The sequence below is a fragment of the Nyctibius grandis genome, chromosome 15 (assembly GCF_013368605.1).
Source record: "Nyctibius grandis isolate bNycGra1 chromosome 15, bNycGra1.pri, whole genome shotgun sequence".
Lineage (NCBI taxonomy): Eukaryota > Metazoa > Chordata > Aves > Nyctibiiformes > Nyctibiidae > Nyctibius > Nyctibius grandis.
The window spans coordinates 12,906,681-12,923,718 of NC_090672.1; the positions used below are offsets into that span (position 1 = coordinate 12,906,681).

Sequence of the window (17,038 nt, forward strand, 5' to 3'; positions counted from 1 at the left end):
GCTCCAAACTTGGCCCACTGGCGTGGCGTGCAGTGACTGCCTGTAGTCCCCCCTACCTCCTGAATTCTTCTCTCCAGTTCTGCAAGTAAAGTCTTCCTCCATTTCTCAGTGAACTGTTCATCTGGAAAGCTGATCTTCAGAAATTCATCCCAGGCCTGCAGGTGAGAAGCAAACAAACCCAAAGCACTAAGTGCTGAGATTTAACATTCAAATAAGGAAATTAAAAGAACTATGCTGAGGAGAGGCCCCACACTCCTCAGACAGTCTGCAGCCCATCCAGCAGAAAGAACACTCCCAGGGCTGCAGAAGGCAGCTTTTAAGCCCAAACAGTGTCAAAATGTCCCAGCTGCTAAAGGAGACATTTGGATGAACCACTTCCACCTTGATGCTAGAAGCTGTCCCAGGGAGGGCTGGGAGCAGAGTGAGTCAGTCTGTAAGGAGCTGTGCTGTGCTTTGCCTGCTGGAAGGACAGCCAGTAGGACAGACAGGGTGAGCAAGACAACAGCTCGAGCTAAAGCCAACAAGGGCCAGCTCCTCACCCCAGCAATGCCTCTTCCAACAGTTGAGAAAAAGGAGAAATAAGGTGAGCTGAGCAGCACCAGTTATAGCCCTTTGCTTTTCAGCCCAATAGTCTTTAAAACAACGCAGCTTCTCAGCTCGTAGTCACACTGCCTGTCCCCATCTCATTCCATACTCAGCTACAGCAGCTACAGTTCCCAGCAAAGAGCCGTTAGACTCAAGACTATATGGTTAAGCTACAGTAAAATGCTTTTCTGTTCATATTATCAGAAGATGACAAACCCAAAGTTCCCAATGAAAAGTGAATGTCACGTGTTCCAGGTGTTCTTTCAATAAGGTCTGGTTTACAGCATTTCTGAACCAGGTTTGAACATCTCTCAGAGCTTCACTGAATACTTCTAGCACTGGAACATCCTGCACAGCATCTCTTGGAACCTGCCACACACATAGAAGGAAAAAAGAACAGTTCAAGCAGGAGAGCAACTTACAACTGATTGAAATAATTATTTGTAAAAGAGAAAGCCTAAATTCATCCAAAGTGCAAACACGCCCAGCTAGAGAGACACACCACTACTTGAATAAAGGATAGAGGGAGGTTGGAAAAATGCAATGCTGACAAATAGTTTGTGCTTAAGAACGCTTATTCCAGGAAGTAAAGACAACATATGTTTAAGGGGAAAAATAAACAGACATAAAACCAAACTCATGACAGCCAACCTAGGCATTTGACCTTACTTTCAATAAGAAGAATCAAAATCATAAAATGACTTCACAACTTTTTGAAAGTACCACAATCTTGGTCAGAGTATTAAGTTCTCCAAATTGAGAACGGATATGATCTAAAACCAGTCTGTTGTACCATTTTTGTAATTCTTCTAGATATCTTGCTCATATCAACCCATGAACGGTTCCTCGGTACTCACTGCTGTGGGCTGAAGTTTGGCAACCTTCGAAACCATCGTGGCAGAAGTGGCAGGAATCACGAACCACCTCCCCCACTTCACGCACTTGCAGACCTTCTTGTGCAGCTTGAGGCAACAGGTCAAGCAGGACTGCCAGGAGCGAGGTTCCAGAGCTCTGAAGGACAGGAATAAAGAGGAAGAATTTATTTTCTGCTCAGAGGTAAAAATAAAGGAAAAGAAAAAACCCACTAAATTCAATACAGTGTGGCAACTAACCATCCCTCCCTCAGATGGATGTAAAAAAGATGGTGCTGACAGAGGAATAGAAAAAATAGATTTCAATGCACACATTCAAGCTACAAGCATAACCCCACCCCACAGGCATGGTGTAAAGAAAAAGGACGATGCTCTCACAAAAGTGCACTTCAGTTACCTGGCCTGTTTCTCATCCAAGGTACCCAGCAGTGTCTTTAGAAGACTCTCTACTACCTACGAATGAAGAGACAGAAATATTAAACCGTGGAAGGAATTTTACAGACTGGTTTCTCATTAGTTGAGGGGATGTGAAAGAGGGAATTCAGTATTATTCCATGTCTGCTCCAACACTTATTTATAATTATACTATAAAATTGCAAAAATTATTTACTGGATGGCAGAGACAACATATAGGTGGCCATTATTTGTACAAAGCTGCACTTCTTACAATGTAGGGGTTTAAAATTTACTGTTATTACTCGCAATGTCTAGTTCCTGCTGTCCTCACACAAATATAAGTGTTTTCACAACAGGCAGGAAAATTTCTCAAAGCAGCAGCCCCTTGCCCAAACCCCCAAGAGCTGTGCAAAAACCAGTTCCAGGCAGCCATCTGAGGATCTCGGGATTAAACTATTTGCCATCAGTGACTAAGACCAAATCCAGATAGTCAGACCCTTCTCTCATTAATGCCAACAATGTTTTTCACTACAGATACACCCTCTCTCCCCTCTTAGGAGTCTCCTACTTCAGAACAACTATTTTTGCTTTTAGCTAAGTTTTAAGCTCTTTGTGCTCTGACCTGCTGCCAACCACGTTCCCTTCAGTGGCAGTTCAGCTAAAAGGCATACTACAGCCCAGTTTCAGCCTTTATCCCTTAGCTGGATAAAGCTGCCAGAAGACAAACCTCAAAACTGCTCCATGAAACATCAATGTTCTCTAATCTGTAGGAAATGCCTTGAAGAGTAACTAACAAATCACTGGAAAAGTCTTCTACAAATTCACGCAGGCTCTCCAGGGGCAGCACACACATCCAGGACTTGACCAGAGTTGTATCAAATTCCATCAAGTATTTCTTTTCTTTCATTAGTTGCAGTAGGGTCCCCCTGGAGGCAAGACAAACCAAAACCTTCAGGTTTTCAAGGTACAAAAGGCTAAGAGCTTGTTCAGCCCAGAGAGCACTCTTATTCCCACACCTGTGTTTTCATTTACAGCTGAGGATCAGTAAAAGACCCCAACCAGGGATCGCAGAAGCAGCGTCAAATCACCGAGCAGAAGCACTCAAGGCAAATAAACTCCAGGTCTCGCTCAGATTCTGCACAACACATATCATGAGCTGCTTTAACTCACGTCAGGCATCACCAACGGCACGAGCTGCTCCACAGCGTGCAGAGTTAAGGATTGTTTGTGGCTGACAGGTAACATACTGCACAGCTTTGCTATACACTATAATCTCAGAGCAACCAATATGTCTGTGTTCACATATCCCAAATATCCACCATCAACATGCTGTGTTTCTTATTTTTTTAGAAACAAGGAAGAAAAAAAAAAAAGAGATAAAGTAAGGTGATCACCACCAACTACAGTGTCAAGACACTGGATATACTAGTAATTCTGGAAAACTCACACATTGGGCTTCCTCCTTGCTTCAGCAAATGAAAGTCCTTCCAGCCCTGCCCAGGTATCTTCTTCCATCGGCCAGTGGTCATGCTGCAAAGGAGCAGCAAAGAAATGCAGAAGAGGAAGAATCCACACCCACTGGTATACTTTGTCATCAATGCACCTCTGGCACAAGTATGTCAGGGAAAGCTTCAAACTAAAAAAAAAATATACCAAAACAAACACACACAGTAAAAGAACAGCTTTTGACAGGACTCAAGATGTCCTTCAGGGTGGGGAAGGCTACACCTCAATCTCGCTATGTACCTTCGTATAACTTCTGGTAATTATTTTAGCTCAATCTTATCTTCATTGAAGAGTACACATGGTAAAAGGTTAAGACTCAAAGCTGTAATCTTACCTGCATCTCTCTGCACAAACGCTACTAATACAGCACTAAGAAGTGCCAATACTTTATCTACAGTTTCCATGTGAGCCCTCCCAGTTGTCAGGGAAGGGGTGACCAGATGCACAGAGCCAGGCATTCTAGGGACAATTCTCAGCCTCCTTGGTTGGGCTGAAGTACTACAAACATCTCCAAAAGGAGATTTGTGCAGCTGCAGCTGCACAAGTGAAGAACTAGAAATTCGAGTGCCAGATAAGGAGTCAGATAACAGTCTAATAAGCAGGCACTGTGAGGAAAAAATCAACAAAAAGCATGTGAAATGATGCAGGTCAGAGGAGACAAGATCCAAATATGGCATTTAAATTTAAAGGAGTAAACACATGATGACGTCGATCATTGGAGTTTGTAAGGATGAATAGCAAACAGGTAAGAAGGTAGAAACTGCTTGACAGAAAATTATAACAAATAAGATTTTTATATGTAAAGAAAAAACAATAGTTTTAACTCAGTCTACTACTCTGGCAACAGCGACAAGTTACAATAAGGGAAATCCTGTTTGGACAAAAGTAAAACATTTTTCACATTGAGAAAAGCATGTGATTGTAAGAGATGTTGGGCAGCCTTCATCCCTGGAGTTTCAGAACCCAACTACAACCTTGCCTCAACGTTAGCCCTGCTTTGAGCAGGAGGCTGGAACAGAGACCTCCAAAGATACCTTCAAATCTGATTTTTTCCTCATTCTCTGACATGAGAGCTGAATCCCTTATTGCTTTACCACAGGGTGCTACGCTTGCAGCAAAACCAGCCCAAATAGTTACCTTGTAAGCCCTCAAGTAACATACATACCTAGCAACCCCTGCAAAAGCCTTTTTGATGTCATGAATTTCATCCAGCATGGCTTGTTGTGACACCTTATCCAAGCACAAGAGGCTACACAGGTGAGGCAGATCTCTTGTAAATACTGGCAGCTTGAGATTTTCAACTACTCTGACAATGGTGAGCCCCAGAGCTATTTTACTTTTTACTACTATGTCCTCTTGCGATGCTTTTGCACCTTCTGGTGCAAGGAAAGGAAGAGCTATTTTCCAGATATATTTTAGCAGCAGATCGTTCACCTAGGATAAAGGGAAGAAACAAACCAACCACAGCATTAGTTCCCCATCAAGTCTTTTTCTTCTGAAGCCATTTTCTTCTGCCGGCTACAGTGAGGACCCTCGATAGCCCCGTAACACCCCACGGCACCATGGTGGTACCAGGCTCCAAGCACGTGTGGTACTGACCACCACCAGAACATCAGGCGTGGCACCCCAGTACCCGTGAGGGTTTGGTGTCCCTCTCTGTGCTACCAGCTCCCACTGCTCAGCTACTGCTGCACCTTCCCACACTCAACAGAGCTGGGGAGCATCAAGGGACCAGGGCAGATCTCGGGAAGGGAACCAGTGAGCTGAGCAGTTGTACACCCCACATTGCCTTAGGTCACCATCAGACGCCACAGCCTTACTCAGCAAGCAGACTCCAGCTTCCCAGTGGACTGAGGCTTGGTTGGGAGTCACCAAAGGGAGAGAGATTTCAGTCCTTACCCACAGCCCCCTAAAGCTACTCTGAAACCACATTCAGGGGGTCCATAGTACTGGTCATACCAAAACCACCCTTCTGAAAACCAGCAGCAATATGAAACACCCGTGGGCTCTGCTGAGTGGGGCAGGTATGCTAACTTGTGGCCTCTCCCGCATCACCAGGAGGAGGAAGGCTGCAGAGAGAGACCAGCATCCCTGACACCAGTCCGAAGCCCCAAAAAAGGCAATGTGACAGGTCTGCCATATCTCATAATTATGCCAGGTAAGAAATGTAGGATTCCAGAAGCCCAGTCTGCATCACTGCTTAGAACTGGACCAGGAGGAGCTCGTCTCAAAAAAAAGGCAGGTTTGGAGTCAAAGACAAGCACATGTAAGTTGGTGACAGAGTGACTGGCAGCAAAACTAAAGGGCCAGGCTTAGGAAATTAATACCCAGACATAAAACCCACTCAAGTAAGAAGTGACCACATCACAGCTCTGCTGCTGACCGATATGGGATATTCAGAACAGCACCTAATTGCAGGGGTGACTGAAGTTCCCAAGGCAGATGGTGGCAGTCACCCCAAAAGGATCCCTGCTGCTTCCGTCACACCTGAACTTTTTGACTGGAAAAACAGAATTAACCCAACAAGGTCAACAGCAAAATTAAAATTCTGTGTTTAGTAACTGAATGTCTGTTTTCAAGTATCTGTTCAAAGAAAACAAATTACCTGCTCTGGGCCAAAGTTTAACTCTGTCCATGGCATTTCCCTGCCGTCATGTACCCACGGGTCTACTGTAACGATATAAAACTGGCTCAGCTGGAAGAGGAAGTTTCTCAGGTTGTCGGGACTCCAGGTTCCAAGAATGCTGAAGATATTTTCTAACATAATATTTGCAGCTATCATCTTCCCTTCCACCACGTCTTTGTTTTTATCACGGGAAAGAAAATTCCAAAGGTTTTTCACTACCGAAGGCCTGGCACACACAATATCATCATACTGATGCCATTCTAGAATAATCAACACAGAGGAGAACACAGGGAAACAATCACTTGAGAAACAAACACACATTTGCACATGCCTTGACTCTTTCAGCCGTCCACAGAAATACCCCCACTGACCCATGAAGTTTCCAGCCTCAGACAGTGCTGTCTAATCATAACACTAGTCCATAGAAGTGAGAGATCATCCCCCCACAAAACCAGGGACCGTCCCAATATGCAGGTCCAGGCAGAAAAGCTCACCTCCATTGTTGAGGAAGTTGCTTCTTATAATTAAGCAGCGATTCACATGATGCTTTGATACTGGATGCTTGTAAATAAACTCATACTCCCCTTCACCACAGGTAACCCAATATTTATAAGGAATGAATTTATTTGTATTTTCTTTTGCAAGAGTTACAGTGCCTTCAATGAGGTATCCATGTTCTCCTAGATGCCTAGGAAACACAAAACACAGCAAAGGCAGGCAAAGGACACGTCAGCTGATCTAGATACTTCCTTTTCCATGCATCACTCCATTTTTAACAGGAATGGTGATCATTCTTTCATGATGAAAGTTTTAGAATAGTTGTCTCCACTATGAAAACCCTTTGTAGCAATACCCACCTATGGACACATAGCTACAGTCATGTCTCAAACGAAGTACCACATTGCATCCTGTTGTCCAGAGCCAAAACATTCCTGTGCCTGTGTGTCACTCGAGAGGGTACTTACTTGGTGCAGTTCAGCTCACAAATGTTGTCACTCCAGTTGGCATAGCCAGAAATGCCTTCAGCCCTGATGAACACTTTATGGGTCTCAGGGTTTAGTTTGAAGTCTTTGGATAATATTGCATGGAAATATACTGTAACACCATCACTTCGGCTCACAGAACTACAAGAAAGAATTAGAAGGAAAATAGAAAAAATTCTAATTTTTACTTTTTAAAAAAAATTGCACAAATCATTATAAAGAACAATTAAGATTTGAGCCCCTAGCTTACTGGATGCAGGACCCATAAGCTCTGTCAGCAGTTCACTCAAACTGATGCTACATAGTGGGCCTAATGTAAAGCCTAGTGCAAAAAGGAAAAATTAGTGCAAAAAGGAAAAATTGGTTCCTAAAGGCAACATGAAATGCTCTGGCCACGTGCATCTGGGTCACTGCATTGGTAAGCCAACAGAAACACCTCACCCAGCAGAGTCACCTGAAATGGCTACACTTTATCCCTCTTCCAGCTCATACACATTAAGCAAAACAAGGTATACTAACCAAAACAGCTCTTCACACCGTTAATCTAAAGATGTGAAGCACATATTGCTGGTAAGAGCAAGAAACAAGAGGGAAATCTCTTTTTTTTATTCATCAGATACTCAAAAAGGTTCAAGCACCAAGTGCACCACATTACCCAGTACATGACCTGTGCTGCAACCCCCGATTAAACATCGGCTCTCTTTTGCACGAGCAGTAGGTTACCTCAGTTTTGAGGCAATTCTGTTTCCACATATCCAAGATACGCACAGACCTAATCTTCGTACTTCAATCCCCTGCTCAGGCTGGAGTCCTCTAGTCCTCCTCACACCAAATCCTGTAAGTGGAGAACGCTGGGGGAGCACCAGTGGTGTTCTCACCTTTCTTTAATCTTATCCATAGGTTTCTGGTTCCTTTGTTGCTTTTTGTCCTTGCAACTGCCTGTTACAGCTGAAGCATCCCCCTTTCTAGCAACCTCAGGTCCTTTGGTCTGACTTGATTTCTCAGTTATTTCATGTACTTTCTCACTCGGGGTCTGCTTTTTCTCCTTTGTGTCTTCATTCTGCAACAGGAAGACAGACAATGCCCAAGTAAACAGGAGACCCTGGAAGTACACCTACAGAAATACCCAACATCTCTTCAGACAGGTGGGAAATACTCATCCCTCACTGAGGGAAGCCACTGGTTAAGTTACAGTTATAAGGGGAAACTTTACCCATCTCAACCAAACACTGACCAGAGTGGTCACTCACACACCTACTTACCCTGGAAGTCGAACAGCTCGCTTTCTGTCTGGGGTCTTCTTTATCCTTCCCAGCCTGAAAGCTTTTGACCACAGCTGGGGTCTTTGGGTCCTGACTTCCACGTTCAGCACAAGCACTTGCAGGTTTACTTTTAGGCGCTCCAGTTCCAGGAGACAACTCGGAGGAAACGCTCGCTCGCTCTCCTGTTGAGGCCGGTTTCTTCCTGCTGCCCGAGGATGGGGAATCTGGTCCGGTTTCGGGAAGCTGGCCAGCGTCAGGGGCACGACTGCCCCCTTCCACGTTACTCCTGACAGTTTCTCCACATTCTGTGGTACTTTCACCCCCCACCTTCTCCTTTGGGGCTGCAGAGCTTGGAGATGGGGCAGCCACGTTATCTGCGCTGCTCTGCTCTGCTGGGGCCATCACATCCACGCTGCTGTGACCACCTTCTGCAACCGCTTCCAGATTTCCAGCTCCCTTGCCCGAGGGACCCAACGCCCTGTCGCTTTCCTGTGTGCCTCCACTGTCACCAGCAAGTACATCAGCACTCGCTTTGGCTGCTTCACTGCCCGGGGTTTGGATTTCTTGTGGAATAACACAGGTATCAGGCAATTCTGTGGTTTCAGCTGGTGCTGTGCTTAGAGGAGGCAGCGAGTCCTGCTCCCCGGAGCCAGAAGGACCCTTCTTTGCTTTATTCCTCTTCCTTTTCTATTAAAAAAAAAAAGAAACCAACACAATGTCTGTTTATCGTTGTCAAAGAGAAATTCTTTGTCATCTCCTCCATTGCAGCTAGTACCAACATCTTCCTGCCACACTGGGTTAATGCAGAACGATCAGGAAGGGAAGGGACAAGACCAGCTACCATCTTCTATAGCAGGTGAAATGCCAGTAACTCTTGAGAACGCTGCTGGTTTAGTATTCAAGGCTTTCTCAGCACGAACACAGAGCAGCGCTGAGCATGATGCTCACTAACAACATCAGACCAATTACTAAGCTGAATTCTGCACTTGTTCCCTCAGTGCAGCAAAGGCCCAGCCTCATTACGTTACAAAAGAGAAATCAGTCAGTTACCAGCCACTCCTGCTCCTCAGCACCGACAAAGAGCCTTACCCTCTTCTGTGACTTCTCAGAAGGATCAGCGGCCATGCACTGAGGTGTGGTCTCTGGGCTACCACTTGGAGCTGTTACACCTTCCAGCAGTGATGATCCCTCTTCTTCCTCCTCCCCTGTTTCAGTAGGGGCAGGAGGCCCACCTGCAGTGCATTCAGGTGTGCTCTCTGAGGTATTGATCAAAGCAGCCTCAGGTCCTTGGGTCTGACTTGCCATCTCAGTTACTTCATGCATTTTCTCATTTGGGGTCTTCTTTTTCTCCTTTGTGTCTTCATTCTGCGACAGGAAGACAGACGATGCCCAATTAAATGGGAGGCCCTGGAAGCACAACATCTGCAGAATATCCCACATCTCTTCAGGGAGGTGGGGATACCCAGAAATCACAGCATACAGCTAGCTTCATACTTCTGGAGATCCTCATCCCTCACTGAGGGAAGCTACTGGTTAAGTTACAGTTATAAGGGGAAACTTTACCCATCTCAACCAAACACTGACCAGAGTGGTCACTCACACACCTACTTACCCTGGAAGTCGAACAGCTCGCTTTCTGTCTGGGGTCTTCTTTATCCTTCCCAGCCTGCGAGCTTTTGACCACAGCTGGGGTCTTTGGGTCCTGACTTCCACGTTCAGCACAAGCACTTGCAGGTTTACTTTTAGGCGCTCCAGTTCCAGGAGACACCTCGGAGGAAACGCTCGCTCGCTCTCCTGTTGAGGCCGGTTTCTTCCTGCTGCCCGAGGACGGGGAAACTGGTCCGGTTTCGGGAAGCTGGCCAGCGTCAGGGGCACGACTGCCCCCTTCTACGTTACTCCTGACAGTTTCTCCACATTCTGTGGTACTTTCACCCCCCACCTTCTCCTTTGGGGCTGCAGAGCTTGGAGATGGGGCAGCCACGTTATCTGTGCTGCTCCGCTCTGCTGGGGCCATCACATCCACGCTGCTGTGACCACCTTCTGCAACCGCTTCCAGACTTCCAGCTTCCTTGCCCGAGGGACCCAACGCCCTGTCGCTTTCCTGTGTGCCTCCACTGTCACCAGCAAGTACATCAGCACTCGCTTTGGCTGCTTCACTGCCCGGGGTTTGGATTTCTTGTGGAATAACACAGGTATCAGGCAATTCTGTGGTTTCAGATGGTGCTGTGCTTAGAGGAGGCAGAGAGTCCTGCTCCCCGGAGCCGGAAGGACCCTTCTTTGCTTTATTCCTCTTCCTTTTCTATTAAAAAAAAAAAAGAAACCAACACAATGTCTGTTTATCGTTGTCAAAGAGAAATTCTTTGTCATCTCCTCCATTGCAGCTAGTACCAACATCTTCCTGCCACACTGGGTTAATGCAGAACGATCAGGAAGGGAAGGGACAAGACCAGCTACCATCTTCTGTAGCAGGTGAAATGCCAGTAACTCTTGAGAACGCTGCTGGTTTAGTATTCAAGGCTTTCTCAGCACAAACACAGAGCAGCGCTGAGCATGATGCTCACTAACAACATCAGACCAATTACTAAGCTGAATTCTGCACTTGTTCCCTCAGTGCAGCAAAGGCCCAGCCTCATTACGTTACAAAAGAGAAATCAGTCAGTTACCAGCCACTCCTGCTCCTCAGCACCGACAAAGAGCCTTACCCTCTTCTTTGACTTCTCAGAAGAATCACCGGCCATGCACTGAGGTGTGGTCTCTGGGCTACCACTTGGAGCTGTTACACCTTCCAGCAGTGATGATCCCTCCTCTTCCTCCTCCCCTGTTTCAGTCGAGGCAGGAGGCCCCCCTGCAGTGCATTCAGGTGTGCTCTCTGAGGTATTGATCACAGTTGTTGTGCTTTCCATCAGCGATCCTCCCTCCTCCTCCTTTGTTTCAGTGGTGGAAGAAGGCCCATCAGCACCTTCTCCCTTCACATCTCCTCCAGGCTCTGTTCCTATATCAGGGACTGGAGCAAGTGTCACCTCTCTTCCTTCTGCAATGGAGGCAAGGTTCGTGGTTAAACCAGAGAGTCAGGAAAGAAAACTGTTCTCAGCTGGTGGTGAGCAAACAGGGTCTGCCTCTGACTAAACGTATCAGTTGAACACACAGGAGCCACCTTGTTCCCTGTTCAACAGCTACCACTAGCAATGACACCATCCTCCCTAGCACAGCTGCCTCCCTTCTCCAAGGCCCCTGCAGTCATTAGCAGAATAATAAAGATAAGAAACCACTGTACTGAGGTACCAATCTGTCCCTATCCTACCTCCAGCTAACATGCTACTGGCCGAAGCAGCAGGTGCCGGGAACCACAACCGCCTGTCAAAATGCCCAAGGACCCCCACGATGTGCGGTGTCAGTGCATTGGCACTGCTCAGCTTTCACAGCCTTCTGGACTGGCTGGGTGACCTCTACCACACAGCTGAGTGTTGTGTCCAGGAAGGCAGGGGAAACTCCCTCTTTATCTTCAAAAGTTTTATCCAGTCCTTAAAGCCTGCGAAAAGGCATCTCAGACCTGAGTCAGGCAAAAGCCTTAAACCTCTTTGAGTGCAGATCAACCAACACCAAAAGACATCGATTTCCTCTGAGTATTTTTGGGAGCAGGAGCACAGAAGTCATGGTGAAGGTAGCTCACAGCCCCTTTGAGTATCACAACCCAAAGGCCTAATGACAGCAGGTTGTTTTGTACCTGAAGCAGGCATCCTTCACAATATTGTTTCGCATCCAATTTACTATCATGCTGTTATCTGAAGACTTTAAACTCTTCCCTGAGCTTTTCCTGCTCCTCAGTGACTCCGAGACGAGAGCAGAATATAATGACTTGTCCAGAGCAGAGCAGCCCAGAGCTAAACGAGCACTGGGACTAACACCAATGGACACCCACAGCCTCTGGCCACCGTGCAGCCCCAGGGCACACCAGCACCGTGCTCCAGCCAGCCCCCGGCACGGTGTCCCCCAGCTCACCCCACATTGCATCCTCATACCTGAATCCTTGTCCCCAGTGCTGGTGACAGGAGCCAGCTGGGCCCCACACTTGCTGCAAGTACCAGGAGAATCATCCCCAGAAACAAACTGACACACGCGGCACTTCATGTTTCCCAGGCACAAACTCTGCAATTGGCTTTTTGGAGCCACAGAGGGAGACAAAAGGATGGGGCAGAAAGAGAAATACAATTATTAACGTGACACAGTGAACCTTTGTCACATAACTGACCTCCTGGCTCCGGTTTTATTTTGTGGGGGCACAGTGTGCTGCTCAGAGCAGGGCCTGGGCCACAGGGCCTCGCCAGCCCGCGGCGACCGAGCCAGCGGCCACCATCCCTCTGCTGCGCCAGCTCAAGGGCTGGGGGGAACCATAAAAGCTTTAAAAAACAAACAAATAACAATAGCCACGGCACTCCGCGCAGACACCTTTTAAAATTATTGCATTTGGGAAACGCACCGGGCCCGGCGGGGCCCAGCGAGGGCGGCACGGCCCAGCGGGCCCGGAGGCGGGCCCAGCCATACCCCGCACCAGGGCGGGCTCCAGCGGCCTCACGGGCAGGCCCCGCTCCATGCCCCCGGCAGCACGGAGGCCTGCAGGGTGCCGGTGCCGCTCCCACCGGGCAGGCCAGGAGCTGCCCCGGGAAAGGGCCGGGTCCGGGGCGGAGCCCACAGGCCGCAGCCCGGCCCCCACCTGCACCGCCCGGGGCGGGGGCGGGGCTAACCCTTGGGCGGAGCCTTATATGCAAATGAATTGCGGCTCGTTCCCCGCGGACAGGCGCCAACTCCCGCCCCTCCCGGGTAGATATGCAAACGAGCCGGGTGGATGGGCCAATGGCGTGGCGAAGGACCGGCGGAATGCAAATGAGCCCCGTTATCTGAGGGCTGGCGGGTAGGGGGCGGGGCTGCCTCCGGCTCCCAGCCGGCGCGGGGGGGCCGGGCTGGCCGGGACTGGGAGGCACTGGGGGGGCGCCGGTATGGCCGGGGTGCCCCGCGGGGAGGACCGGGATCACCGAGGGGTGTCCCGGGTTCACGGGGAGGAGAGAGGAGGGAAGTGTCCAGGGGACAGGCGGACGCGGGGGGGGGGGGGGAGTAGGGGCGCAGCGGGGGTTCAGGGTGCCCCGGAGGATGGGGGCGCACCGGGGAGAACGGGACGCACCGGGAGATCGGGGCGCACCGGGGGGCTCCAGCGGGGCCCGGAGCCCGCAGCGCGCTGTCCCGGCAGGCGAGCCCCCCCGCACCGGAGCGCCCCGCAAGCCCAGGCCCGGTGCCCGGCCCAGCCCGCAGCGCTGTCCCGCCGCCCGTCCCGTCCCCGCGGCCCCGGCAACGCAACTCACCGGCGGGCCGGGGTTCGCGGCGGGGACCGGCACCCGCAGCCCGCTCCGCCGCCTCCCGCCCGGCAAAGTTTCGCTTTTCCGCCGAGCCGCCAAGTTTCGTTTCTGGCCCGTCACCGTCACCGCCCCCCGCCCAGCCCCGGCCCGGCCCATCCCGGGCGGCTCCCGACGGGGTCCCGCCCTGCCGCGGCTGCCGGAGCCGGGCGGGCTCCCCCGCGGCGGGGGCCTGGGCGCTGCCGGGCCGCCGGGCATCCCCCCGGGCCCCGCTGCCGGCGGGAGGGTGCGGGCGCTGCGCTCTCCCCGGGCCGCCCGAACCCCGCCCGGTACCGCTGCACCAAGCGCCTTCGAGCCGCCCAGCCCGCCGGGGAGCGCTCGGGAGAGGCTCCCACGGAGCTGACGGGCAGGTCCAGCCCCGAGCTGGATGCCCGCTGCCCGCTCCAGCCGCCCGGGGCCCGCGGGGCAGTGCCGGTGGGGATGCGACATACCCACCCCCCAGCAAGGCCTGGAGGGAAACATTCCTCGGGCCACGATCAGTCATTTCTTGTTCCCATCTGGTCTCTGAGCTGCTGCAATAACCCAGGCAGGTCCTAAACGGGCTCCTAAAGAGCGGGGCTGTGCCAGCGCTGGGGACAGACGCGGGGGGTTTCACCCCGCTGTGAAGCGCACGTGCCCCCCGCCAGCGCAGGGATGCAGGACGGGGCCTGCCAGCAGCGGTGGGGACAGCAAGCGTGATGGAGGGAAACACACCGTGCTGGAGCCAACAGCCAAAAGTGGGGACAGAGCTGTCACCCCGTCCCCGGATCCAACCGGGACGAAGCTGGCCTGAGCGTCGCTGGCTCTCACACGCTCCCTCGCACACACGGGTTCCAGCACACGCACTGTTTACACACAGCCACCCCCTTTTACCCCACACCCTTCTCTTTTCTCCCCCTCGCTGCTGCCAGCGTCCCCGGGCAGGGGCTTACCTGAGCCCCCTCCTGCCGCTGTCTCGCTGAGCTCCTTTCGGTGTGCAGAGCAGCTTTCACCGCACACCCTCCCGCAGCGCAGGGCTGCCGCCAGCTGCCACACGTCGGGGAGAGAAACGGGTCAAATCCGCTCCGGCTCCGCACTGGTCACTCCTTGTCTGGGGACACAGACGGACAGAGACACTTCCAGTCCTGCTGCTGGTGCAGTGGGAACCCACCGCCCAGCACCGCTCGGCTGCAGGAACGCCCCTCCAGCCCCCGGCAGCAGGACCTGTCGGCCCTCGGAGGTTTGTGGCTCCAGGGCACCTCTGCCCTCCTCAAAACCTGCGAAACCTCTGGCAGGAGGAGCTGTGCGGGGCGTGCCTTCAGGCACCGAGCAGCCTCCGCTTGGTTTCGGTTTCTTTTCCTTTGTCTGCTCAGCAGCACCCAGAAATTAGAGCTTAATTCTTCCTTCCCACATGAAAGGCAAAAGCTTCCCCAACGGCAGGCAGAGATCAGGCTGACTCATTTGCAATTACCGCTTTATTACACCCTCCTCACGGGGCTGTCAGCCGAGGGCAGTCGGGAAAGCGGCTTGCTCCCGACCTCTGCCCCGTCCCGCTGCCTGGCAGCACCGTGGCCCTTTCAGCACCATTTCACAGCCCGGCGAGCACAACCTGCTGTCACCGTGCCTGTCCCCGCGGGGGCCTGGCAGGAGGCAGGCGAGGGGCTGCACCCACGGGGGGACAGCCCAGCCCTGCCCGATGGCAGCGTTTGGCAGAGCACCCCACAAACCAAGAGGGATCAGTAAGGAGTGAAATCCCTGACGTTGTTCATCTCCCAGCAGCCCGAGGCCGGGAGCCGCAGCATGCCCTGGGGCTCGGGGCACAGCGCCAGCTTTGCGTTCAGTATGTCCCTGAATAAGAAAACTCTCCAGAATTAAACCAGCTGATGTAAAAAAGGCACCAGCTTCGAGGGCTGGGAAGCCTGGAGGAGGGGTGGCTTTTTCCTGATAACCATTTTTCGCTGCTGTCTCTGTGCTGCTGCACTGGACACGCTGGAGCTCCGGTGTGGACGTGAGTCAACGGGACTGTGACCTGTGGGTGAGTCCACGTGGGAGCAGGACACCCCAAAGTGTCCACGGCCGTGGTATGTCTGTGCCACAGCAGGTGTACCTCTGAAGGGACTGTGGCTGAGGGTAAGGCCACGCTGGAGAAGGTTCACCTCAAGGCATCCGTGGCTGTGCCTGAGGTCATGCTGGAGCACCTCAAAGCGCGTGGCCATGGATAAGCCCACGACAGAGCAGGTACCACTGAGGGACTGCAGCCACGGGTGAGCCACGTTGGAGCAGGTACGTGTCTGAAGGCACCGTGGCCCACGGAGAAGGCCACGCTGGAGCAGGTGCACCTCAAAGTGACCGTGGCTGTGGATAAGTCTGTGCCGTAGCAGGTATACCCTGGGAGAGCCTGGTGCACAGGTCTGGTCCCAAGGGACCAGGGGTGGAGGTTGTAATGGAAATGCCTTTAAATTGTTGTAACCCAGGATGTGAGTTGCCTGTTACAGGAATTACTGTAGCAGGAGCCACCTGAAGCAGTGGAGGACAAGCCGTGCAAGAAGCAGTGCAAGTGCAGCTGCGACCCGACCTGGGCTGCTTCAGTGCCCAGTAACTCCACGGTACACACCACCTCTGCTGTCCTGAGTGACCACCGTAACAGACAGAGCCCAAAGTCAGGGACTAAATGAACTCACTGGACATTTTGTGGACATTTGTGGACATTTAAAAGACATTTTACAGGGGTGGTCCATAGGCTAAGGGAAGGATATCTGTTTATTATATCACAGAATCACAGAATCAACCAGGTTGGAAGAGACCTCTGGGATCATCGAGTCCAACCGTTGCCCAAAGGATGGGAAGGGTGGTGGGGGTTAATGAGGGTGTGTTGGGACTTGAGCATGACGTAAACGGTACGGAATAAGGGGTGGGGAACGTGCTGGTTTGGCTGGGACCGAGTTAATTCCCTTCACAGTAGCTGGTCTGGGCTGTGTTTTGGATTTGGGCTGAAAGGAGTGTTGATAACGGGGATGTTTATCGCTGAGCAGCGCTTACACAGCGTCAAGGCCTTTTCTGCTTCTCACCCCACCAGCGAAGAGGCTGGGGGTGCACAAGGAGCCGGGAGGGGACACAGCCGGGACAGCTGACCCCAACCGACCCAAGGAATATTGCAGACCATGTGGCGTCACGCTCAGCGTATAAAGCTGGGGGGAGAGAAGGAAGGGGGGGACGTTCGGAGTGATGGCGTTTGTCTTCCCAAGTCACCGCTACCCGTGCTGGAGCCCTGCTGGCCTGGGGATGGCTGAACACCCCCCTGCCCCCGGGAAGTGGTGAATATTCCTCGGTTTGCTTTGCTTGTGCACATGGCTTTTCCTTTACCCATTAAACTGTCTGTATCTCAACCCACAAGTTTTCTCACTTTTACCCCTCTGATTCTCTCCCCCACCCCACCGCAGGGCAG

General features: G+C 51.5%; 1 protein-coding gene across 2 annotated transcripts in view; it reads right to left on the reverse strand.

Moving 5' to 3' along the window:
* The window catches only part of RNF213 (ring finger protein 213), a 51,612-nt gene extending 36,765 nt beyond the window's left edge, over nucleotides 1–14,847 (reverse strand). The window contains exons 1-17 of one of the 2 annotated variants that reach the window (XM_068413002.1): nucleotides 14,547–14,847; nucleotides 12,250–12,386; nucleotides 10,933–11,261; nucleotides 9,843–10,529; nucleotides 9,320–9,595; nucleotides 8,231–8,917; nucleotides 7,847–8,028; nucleotides 6,951–7,109; nucleotides 6,480–6,673; nucleotides 5,965–6,245; nucleotides 4,525–4,793; nucleotides 3,301–3,489; nucleotides 2,581–2,779; nucleotides 1,855–1,910; nucleotides 1,443–1,596; nucleotides 802–954; nucleotides 57–155 (exon numbers count right to left, since the gene is read on the reverse strand). In XM_068413002.1, the coding sequence (XP_068269103.1) occupies nucleotides 57–155; nucleotides 802–954; nucleotides 1,443–1,596; nucleotides 1,855–1,910; nucleotides 2,581–2,779; nucleotides 3,301–3,489; nucleotides 4,525–4,793; nucleotides 5,965–6,245; nucleotides 6,480–6,673; nucleotides 6,951–7,109; nucleotides 7,847–8,028; nucleotides 8,231–8,917; nucleotides 9,320–9,595; nucleotides 9,843–10,529; nucleotides 10,933–11,261; nucleotides 12,250–12,358 (4,023 nt within the window). In that variant the 5' untranslated portion in view covers nucleotides 12,359–12,386; nucleotides 14,547–14,847. Of the gene's footprint in view, nucleotides 1–56; nucleotides 156–801; nucleotides 955–1,442; nucleotides 1,597–1,854; nucleotides 1,911–2,580; nucleotides 2,780–3,300; nucleotides 3,490–4,524; nucleotides 4,794–5,964; nucleotides 6,246–6,479; nucleotides 6,674–6,950; nucleotides 7,110–7,846; nucleotides 8,029–8,230; nucleotides 8,918–9,319; nucleotides 9,596–9,842; nucleotides 10,530–10,932; nucleotides 11,262–12,249; nucleotides 12,387–13,584; nucleotides 13,666–14,546 lie in introns of those variants that run through there. The other variant, XM_068413001.1, reaches the window with a different exon arrangement.
* Nucleotides 14,848–17,038: the final 2,191 nt, after the last annotated feature.